The following is a 9044-nucleotide window of genomic DNA, read 5'->3' as shown; positions in this document are numbered from 1 at the left end:
AGAAGTCCTTGACCTTTAGCTCCCCATCCTTTCTAATTTTGTTGTAGGATAGAACGCTCAAGGACCATAGCTGAGACCTCACAACTGCTTATGTGACTAATCCGAGGAAACTGGTGCATGCAGCCCACTGGGTGAAAAGAACAAACCATACCAAGGACAAACAGAGGAGGACAGCTAGCTCTGGACCTGAGCCACTAGAGGGCTCTAGTACTGCGTGGAACGCCTCTTCTTTGCAGTCTCTTTCAAGGAAGTCCTCAAAATAAAGAGGGGGTCCTAAGACCATCAGCTATATGGTAGATGTGAGGCCAGATTATTCTGTCCTGAGACTGCTGCTGCAACTGACCTTCTGAAAAAGTCTATAAATAGGCAAGGGAGTGGGTACTAGGTCCTGGCTTGTAGAATGTGCTACTATAGTTAGCAGGGACACTATGTCCAAGAGGCCTTGCACCTTTACTCCCCTGAGGAAGGAAGCCATGACTTTCTTCTACTCTGCTATATCCACATCATTCCCCCAAGACACAGTATAAAAAAGCCAAATTCACACTGTCACAATTAATTTATTGAAATTTTATAAAAACTCAGCCAAGTAGAAGAAAAAGGTACAACCCAAGAGTACAGTTCTCTTCAGTGCTTTTTTTCTCCTTGCTCCTGTGGCACTGATGTTAAAACAGCTCCTTGCTCTCCACTAACCAGGCAGCATGGAAATATTCTTAAAGTGAGGTCATATGGATTTCAAGCTGGGGCCAGATCTCAGGCATTTCCTGAGGCATCTCAGGCAGGCAACAGTTACCCACCGCCCAATACCTCTGTCAGAGAAAAAAGCTCAGCTTATTCAGTCCCTAGAAAAGTTGCTGTCTTCCCCTGGTCAGACACTAATAAGGAACCTTGACAGGGTCCAAAGACAACCAACAGTCCTGATTATAATTCACTGTAAGAAGGCTGCAGACATCAGGCATGTGGGACTCTCAAGATGAGCCTGACCATTTCCTAGCCTTTCCATAACCTCCTGCCTTTCCACCCCGCATTTCCAGCCAGCTTATAACCCAATTTCTGGGGAAGTGAGAGGGAGAACATCATTATGAACACAGACTCTTAGATTGGCGCAGGAGCCAAATGAAATAAATAAGAGAATTGGGTTGGGAGGGAGAGTAGAGAGGCCAGGGAACAGTCCTGCCTCAAGTCTGGTGCACCTCATGGAACATCAGTTCACGGGGGATGGCTGTTTCTGGACCAAACTTGGTAGCTGCCCGACGCTCAAAGGCAGCGACATTCTGCTTGACAACCTCGTCAAAAAACATGGTGGCCAGCTGGGAGTGCAGCAGAGAACGAAATTCAAAGGAAATCTGGGAATAGGTAAGAGACAGAAACTATTCAAGACCATGTTGGATCGTCCCTGGCCAAACACAAGGATACTTACTATTCCATGTCTTTTCTTCCCCTCCCCCTCCAGTTCCTTAGATTCCCTCAAAAGCCCTTACTTCAGACTGAGCACAGAGTACAAGTCTGATGTAAGCTCAGACTTGTGGAGAGTGTCATTGACTTGGGAAATACTAAGTGCTAGCTATACTTAACTTCCATAGTACCTCTGCTCAACCCTCAACCCATTTGTAGCTCTATGCTACACAGCCTCCTGACTCACCGAAAAGTCCACGGTGCAAGTTCGGGGGTAGGCAGGAATACCAGGGCTGAATCGCCAAATGGTCTCTAAGTGGTTGAAGAGCTTACCATCAGTGCAAACAGCCTAGAAGAGGGCAGTCAGTTAGTTAAATAATATTACAATGGGATAAAACCTAATCTGCCTTCCACTCAGGTCATTCTCCCAGAGTCCTGGTATGGAGCCCTGCATCGGGCTCCCTGCTCAGCGGGGAATCTGCCTCTCCCTCTGCCCCTGGCCCTCCTTGTGCTCTCTGACTCTTGCTCTGTGCGCTCTCTCAAATAAGTGAATAAAATCTTTAAAAAAACCAAAAAACAAACGGGTGCCTGGGTGGCTCAGTCGTTAAGCGTCTGCCTTCGGCTCAGGTCATGATCCCAGGGTCCTGGGATTGAGCCCCACATCGGGCTCCCTGCTCGGCGGGAAGCCTGTTTCTCCCTCTCCCACTCCCCCTGCTTGTGTCCCTCTCTCGCTGTCTCTCTGTCAAATAAATAAATAAAATCTTAAAAAAAAAAAAAACTATAGTAGGTATAGAACGGTATAAGAAAAAATTGAAAAATGTTTTTCCTTTCCTTCTAATGTTTTATTAGGGAAGTATTTCACACATGGAGGTAAAATCATTACAAAGAAGGCCAAAATAGCCTTTAAAAGTAAAAACGCTGGAGAATACAAAAACTTTGCTAATTAATCCCTCCCAGCGCCTCACCTTGACCATGTGAGGTTTGACCATGGAAACAGCAGAGGTGTAACGTTCCACAATAGGTGGAAAGCCAACCTCTAACTGGGCCTTCAGGTGACCTTTGCGGCTAGATACCACCAAGGACTTCTTACACCAGGGCACAAACTCACGATACTCCTGGACATTGGACACCACTTCATACATCTCCTGCATTGAGTACCTAAGGGAAGGAATCACAGAGAAAGGCCAAGGAACTGCCAGCTGGGTCAGGTTCCTCCTTGCCCTAGGTGCCCTCCCCGCCCCCATGCCTTTGCCCACAAACTATTCGCCTTCAAGAACTAGAGATCCCAAAGAAGCCTGGATGAATGACTTCCCAAAAGCAAACACGGAAATTTCCATGATGTTAAAGTTATGTTTTGTAGTTCACAGAACGTTTTTGCATTTACTATCTATTTTGATCCTGAGAGGGAACATCTAAGGGGAACAAAGGCTATCAGTTTTACTGGTGATCACACAAGAACTCAGATCCTAGCTCTACAACTTTCTAACAATGTAGTCCTAAGTAAATTACCTGTACCTCCGTTTTCTCATCTGTAAATCAGAGTTAATAATAGTATTTGATTCATAGGTCTGTTGAGAGGATCAAATGAGAACACCTACCTAAAACACTTAAATAGCCTAACTACTAGCAGTAGCAAGTGCTCAGTGTTAGTATTATATCTTGCCCACAAATACATTTAAAAGGTCAGCAAAGAAATAATACCCTGTTGTCTTATATTGTCCAATTCTAATCACGGTTCACTTAATGCACATGCAGGGCAACCAAAAAGGGGGAAATTAAGGTTGGAAGACTGGCAGGGAAGGATAAAGGATCAATAATAATAGCTGGGGAGAGGGATGGCCAGGGATGAATCTTGCCCACTATTGCTACCCTTACACTCTAGCCTGGATTTAGTCATTTGTTTGGAGAGGAAGGGAATGTGGAAGGATGCTGGACAGGGGAGGATGCTCACCCCATGATCCTACGCTCAGAGTAAGCTTTTCGCTTGTTGGTGAAAGGGGCAGCAAAGCCCATGAAGGAACGCGTGGGAGGTAAGCCAACCTCAGCCACCAAGACCTGGGCAGCCCGGGGCAAGAAAAGGCTGCAGGACATCAGAAATCTAAGGACAAAAGGAAAGGAGAGAGGACCTCATGATTCTTTGTATTCCTCAACCATTTCCAGGTAAAGCGGGGTGGTGCATCCCGGAGGAAGGTCATCCGTACAAGCGTTTCCCTCAGCACCTGCTGCAGCCCGCCAGGCTCCCTGGCCAGGCAGTCACGAGTGCGAAAGGTCGAGGGCGGTTGAGGACAGTGCCGGGGGAGGAGATGGGGAAAAGTGGGGTGCGTGCGAGGGGCTGTTGCCTTGGAGTGTGGGCTACGATACTGTTAAAAGCCAGGACTCTCGGAAAGTATCACAGTCTCTGGGTCCTTGCCAAGCCTGGCGTTGCCAGGGCGCCCGAGAGGGGCTAGCAGTGGTTTGGCACCCACCCCGGGGACTTCCCCTCGCGAATCACTTGCAAAAGCATTCCCCAAAGCTCTACCACGAGACCCGGAGGTAAGACCGCAGCCGCGACACGCCGCGCCCGCACCCCAGAGTTGCAACCCTCCGCGGTGGAATTTCGCGGCCCTGGGCGACCCCCTTTCCAGCAACGCAGACGCTCGCACCTCCCTCTCACCTCATTGGTCGCGGCGGTCGCGGAGGGCCCGGGGGCGGAGCCGGGCGAGCGCCCGGGCGGAGCGCGAAGCCGCAGCAACGCTGGGCCGCCGCGCACGTCCCGGCTGGGAGCCGCCGTGCGCCCGCCGAGGCCATGCGCGGGACCGACCCTCCCTTGCCCTCTGGGTTCTGACACCCGCTGCGCCCTCCTCACTCCCGAGGAAAAGCGGCAGGAAGCGGCCGCCGGGCGGGTTCAGGGTCCCCGAGAACAGGAGCGGCTCGGGGCTGCGGCTCCTCTCGCCCTCCTCCCGCCCGGGCGGCGGGGTAGGCTAGAACTGAAGCCGCGACCGCTGCTCCCGCAGCTCCCAGTACCCCCACGTCACGCCGTTGCCATGGCTCGGAACCGGGAGAGGGAGGAAGGAAGGGGACAACGCGGCCTTTCGGGAGTTGTAGTCTCACACCTCTAGCGAGAAAGGGAGCAGGAGTGAACGTGTGAGAAGCTGCCGAGATGTCCAGGAGGAACGAAAACGCCTGGCAAACTACTTGGCGAGTCTGTGGTCACGGAATTGATACATAAGCACAGAGGCGTGTCGTGGGCGTGTCATCGGCAGACATATGTTGATCTTCTGAACGTCTCTTTTAGAGCCTTTTTATATTCTTCCTCGTTCATAGTTAGAAGTTCTATTAATCTTTGTAGCCTCTATAGTGCCTAGTACTATACATCTTTGAGAAAGGAAATTAATCTTCCAAGCTCTGGGCTAAGACTTTGCATAGTTTTCTCTTTTAATATTTATAGAAAGAAGGGGTGGGGGAGAGGGAAGAATCAGGCTTAATTTTAGGGGAGAAAACCGTCTTTGTCTGGAAGTGTGCACTTGATGAAGGGTGAGATCTGAGGGCAGGAACCCAGGCAAAGAAATATCACTGTACTGCTTTCCATCGTGATACAAGTAGGGGGAATAATGCTCTTGATAAAAGTGGGAAGAACAATAGGAAAATAAAAAGAGAGATGGATCTAGATGGGTACCAAAGTCATTGAAATTCTCTCTCAGTGGAGTAGAGGAAGGCCATTTTAAGAATGGTGGTGCCTCAGGTGCCTGGGTGGCTCAGTCGGTAAAGAGTCTGCCTTCGGTTTAGGTCATGATCCCAGGGTCCTGGGATAGAGCCCCTCCAGAAGTCGGGGCTCAGCTTACCCTCGCCCCCTCACCCCCCCACCCACCGTGTGTGCTCTCTTTCTATCTCTCAAATAAAGAAAAAATTTAAGATTTTATTTTTATTTCATTCATGAGAGACAAAGAGGCAGAGGCGGAGGGAGAAGTGGCTCCCCTCTGAGCTTCCATTCTTGGACTCCATTCTAGGACCCTGGGATCATGACCGGAGCCCAAGGCAGATGCTTAACCGACTAAGCCACCCAGGCGTCCCTGAACAAAATGTTAAAAACAAAACAAAACAAAAACAAACAGTGGCGCCTGCTGTTGCATTGAGAGATGTTTATGCTATTATAGTGTGAGCCCTTCCTCTGCTTTTGTTCTAAATCTGTGGTCTCATTTCCACACTCAGGAAAGTTTTGTCCCAGTAATGTGTGGAAGGGGAAGGAGGATAAAGTAATTCAAGACTGTGTCGCCTTTGGGGTCTAATTGGTGTAGAAGAGAAACAGCTTCCCTAGAAACGGGGCCCTGGAAACAGAAATCCTCCATTTCCCCACTCCTCCTTGAGATTGGCATTAATTTTGGGATTTCCATTGGATATGATTGATTTAATTTTTTAAGATTTTATTTATTTATTTGAGAGAGAGAGTGAGAGCATGAGTGGGGGGAGGAGGAGCAGAGGGAGAGGGAGAAGCAGACTCCTCACCACAGGGAGCTTCACACGGGGCTTAATCCCGTGACTCTGGAATCATGACCTGAGCTGAAGGCAGACGCTTAACCGACTGAGCCACCCAGGCCCGCCGATTTAATTTTTTTTTTTTTTTGAGATTTTATTTTTTAGGGATGCCTGGATGGCTCAGTCGGTTAAGCGTCTGCCTTCAGGTCCTGGGACTGAGTCCCGCATCGGGCTCCTTGCTCAGCGGGGAGCCTGCTTCTCCCTCTGTCCGTTGTTGCCCCTGCTTGTGCACGCTCTCTCTCTCTCTCTCTCTCTCTCTCTGATAAATAAATAAATAAAATATTTTTAGAAATTATTTTTTAAAGTAATCTCTTACACTCAACATGGGGCTCGAATTCACAACCTTGAGATTCTCTACTGACTGAGCCAGTCAGGTGCACCTGGATTGCTTTAAATTTTGAGCCTATTTTATTTGAATGTCAAAGAGCAAGAGCCCTCCCTTGAACTCTGCCTTGCATTCAACATTTTTAAGGAAGGCATTTTTGGTGAATGCCTGGGGAGCTCAGTTGGTTAAGCATCTTTCTTCCACTTGGGTCCTGATCCCAGCCTCCTGGGATCCAGTCCCACATCGGGCTCCTTGCTCAGCGGGGAGCCTGCTCCTCCCTCTGCCTGCCGCTCCCCCTGCTTGTGCTTGCGTTCTCTCTCTGACAAATAAATAAATAAATTAATTAATTAATTAATTAAAATCTTTTAAAATTTTTTAAAAAGGAAGGCATTTTAATCCTTATTTTATATTTGTATTATATATACATGAAGCCCCAAATTGGGGAATGATCTTACCTCTTTTTCTCTCCTAACATTTCTTCTTTTTCCCTCAGCACCCCTGCCCCCACCACCAGGATACAGTATCGCTTTCCGGTTCAAAGATGGTAATCTGGAGCCACTCTCAGATGGGCATGTGACCTTGAGGGACAGATTTACTCTTTCCAACTCTGCTTTCTTGTCCAGACCCACTCCCTCTGACTAAGGGCTTACACATGTGAGACAGCTGCTTAGAGTGAGAAGAAAGGATCTGGCTGGATAAAAGACAGAAATTACCCGGAATACATGACTGAACTGTGACCTCATTAACACTATGCCTTAACCGAGTTAACTGCTGCAGAATCCCCAAGGTACAATAGGCTGGCCAAGCCAATTTGCTTGTTGTCCCCTTACTAATTAGATTAGCTAATTACTGCCATTTAAACTTTTCCTAGTTCATTCCTCGTACTTGAACAACCAATTTCCTGCCATTTCCCTGTCATTCTACATCAATAACTTCCTTCAGGTACTAACTCAAAACACATCTACTCGAGGAAGACCCTCTTTTGACTGAACCCATCCCTGAACATTATCCCAAACACATAATGCCGTGTAAAATAGCATGTAACCTATATTCTCTAGTTGTTTGATATGTATATGTATGTTCTTCTAAGTTCCATAAAAACAGACACTATTACTTCTAAGTTTCTACTTCCATACCAATTAGTATAGTGCTGTACCATGCATTCTATAATGGTTGAGTCCTCAATCAGCATTTGTTAAAAGAATGAAAACTGAGGCTTAAAAATAGGCAGGTATTTGCGTAGAGTTACCCAAATGTGAATTCAGTAGTTGACTCACAGGACGGTCTTCATAGAAGGGCTTTGCGACCACTTCCAGCCTAAATACTCCCCCATCCCCCCACCCCTGTGCATCTCCCTGAACCTTGGAATTATCTGTGTTACCTACATCATATCCCTTTTTTTCCCTACTGGGAAATCCTCTTTCTGTGCTCTGAATAATATTAAAAATAACTCTTTAGCCCTTCCTCCTTCTTCCAACTGCCCAGAGAACCCGGCTGGCAACCTTTGCTTGTTCACCTCTACTCCCACGCCAGAACCAGGCACGTGACCCCAGCTCAACCCCTGACTCCAATTCCTCAGGTTACCAAGAGCTATTTCAGGCAATGAAGGCCATGTAGGCCCCGCCTCCCCATCCTCTGGGCCATATCCTAGCTCAGCCCTTCCTGGAAGGTCCAATAGTCAAGTCAACATGTCCCAACACCCATACCCATCTGATCCCCAGCTACCTTCAGTTTCTACTTCTTCAGCCTCATCTTCCTCCTCCTCCTCAAATGTTAAATGCCTGTTCCTGCTCTGTGAGAGCTACAAAGAATAATGTATACCTTTGCCGTAGGAGGGCTCAAAATCCTTTTGTCATAGGAAAACAAAACCAAAGCAATGTACAGTCCTGTGCTGGAAGATTGGCGAAGAAGGAGTTTAAAATCTATTCTGAAATGTTGGACACTTGTATGTCAAAGATGTAAGGTGAAACAAGCCCCAAAGGTGTGCAATTTAAAACTGACTTCTAACAGGAGCCCCTGGGTGGCTCCGTCATTAAGTGTCTGCTTTCAGCTCAGGTCATGGTCCCAGGGTCCTGGGATGGAGCCCCGCATCGGGCTCCCTGCTCCGCGGGAAGCCTGCTTCTCCCTCTCCTGCTCCCCCTGCTTGTGTTCCCTCTCTCGCTGCCTCTCTCTGTGAAATAAGTAAATTTGAAAAAATAAATAAAACTGACTGCTACCGTGTAAACTAATTTGTAAGGGTTAGGGAAGCCTAACAAAAGGGAAAGAACCCATTAACCAGGGTAAGACTCCTTGGAAGAGGTTAAATTTTAAGTAATACTGTAAATTTTATTTTCAATATGGTAAAAGTTAAAAAATTATTAAAGGTATGTAGTGATAGGTATTTTTCCCTCTCATTCCTCATTCCCTGGTTCCCAGTTTCTCTCTCCAGGAAAAAGCACAGGTATCAGTGTCTTGTGTATCTATTCTGGTGGGAATCAAGATACCAAAGGCAATGAAGGGCATAGATTGTTAGAGAGCAAAGGAGAGCTTTTATTATATCTGTGCCTTGACAGGGGGCCAACTTGCTACACTTCTTCTAAATGTGCTCCCTCTTAGAACACTCATATTGAGTTGCTGAGCTCTAAACAGGACCCTGAATCACCTTATATAAATTGCACCAAGTTTTCAACATCCAGTTTTCTTCCCTCTTTTCCTTTTCTGGGCTGGGATGACCTCCATCCAGATCTTGCCTGATTGGCTGCTCTCCGGCCTCGCCAATGGAGGAGGGAAAGCACCCCACCCTTTTCTGGGGAGAAGCCATTGAGCCTCTTAAAGT

The 9044-nt window shown here is 47.5% G+C and overlaps 1 protein-coding gene across 1 annotated transcript; it reads right to left on the bottom strand.

The window, feature by feature from the left end:
• Positions 1 to 544: 544 nt before the first annotated feature.
• Positions 545 to 4401, bottom strand: COQ10A (coenzyme Q10A). The gene is made up of 5 exons (XM_028111033.2): positions 4046 to 4401; positions 3344 to 3490; positions 2358 to 2550; positions 1640 to 1741; positions 545 to 1343 (listed from the first exon to the last, which is right to left on the bottom strand). The coding sequence occupies exons 1-5, from the start codon at positions 4177 to 4179 to the stop codon at positions 1176 to 1178; spliced, it is 744 nt and encodes a 247-aa protein (XP_027966834.1). The 5' UTR covers positions 4180 to 4401; the 3' UTR covers positions 545 to 1175.
• Between the last annotated feature and the right edge of the window lie 4643 nt (positions 4402 to 9044).

This window comes from Eumetopias jubatus, unplaced genomic scaffold (assembly GCF_037043125.1).
Source record: "Eumetopias jubatus isolate StellerSeaLion01/CBP00866 unplaced genomic scaffold, mEumJub1_p1.0 scaffold_8, whole genome shotgun sequence".
Classification (NCBI taxonomy): Eukaryota; Metazoa; Chordata; class Mammalia; order Carnivora; family Otariidae; genus Eumetopias; species Eumetopias jubatus.
The sequence above is the reverse complement of the archived record's forward strand: the minus strand, read 5'-3'. Positions and strand labels throughout refer to the sequence as shown.

What these genes read in the sequence shown, in the direction of transcription:
- COQ10A (XM_028111033.2), bottom strand. Translation starts at nt 4,179, where the DNA reads ATGGCCTCGGCGGGCGCACGGCGGCTCCCAGCCGGGACGTGCGCGGCG. An exon ending in CGACCGCCGCGACCAATGAG is followed by an intron (nt 3,491 to 4,045) that starts GTGAGAGGGAGG and finishes TTTTGTCCTTAG; the next exon opens with ATTTCTGATGTCCTGCAGCC. An exon ending in TCAAACCTCACATGGTCAAG is followed by an intron (nt 1,742 to 2,357) that starts GTGAGGCGCTGG and finishes GCCCTCTTCTAG; the next exon opens with GCTGTTTGCACTGATGGTAA.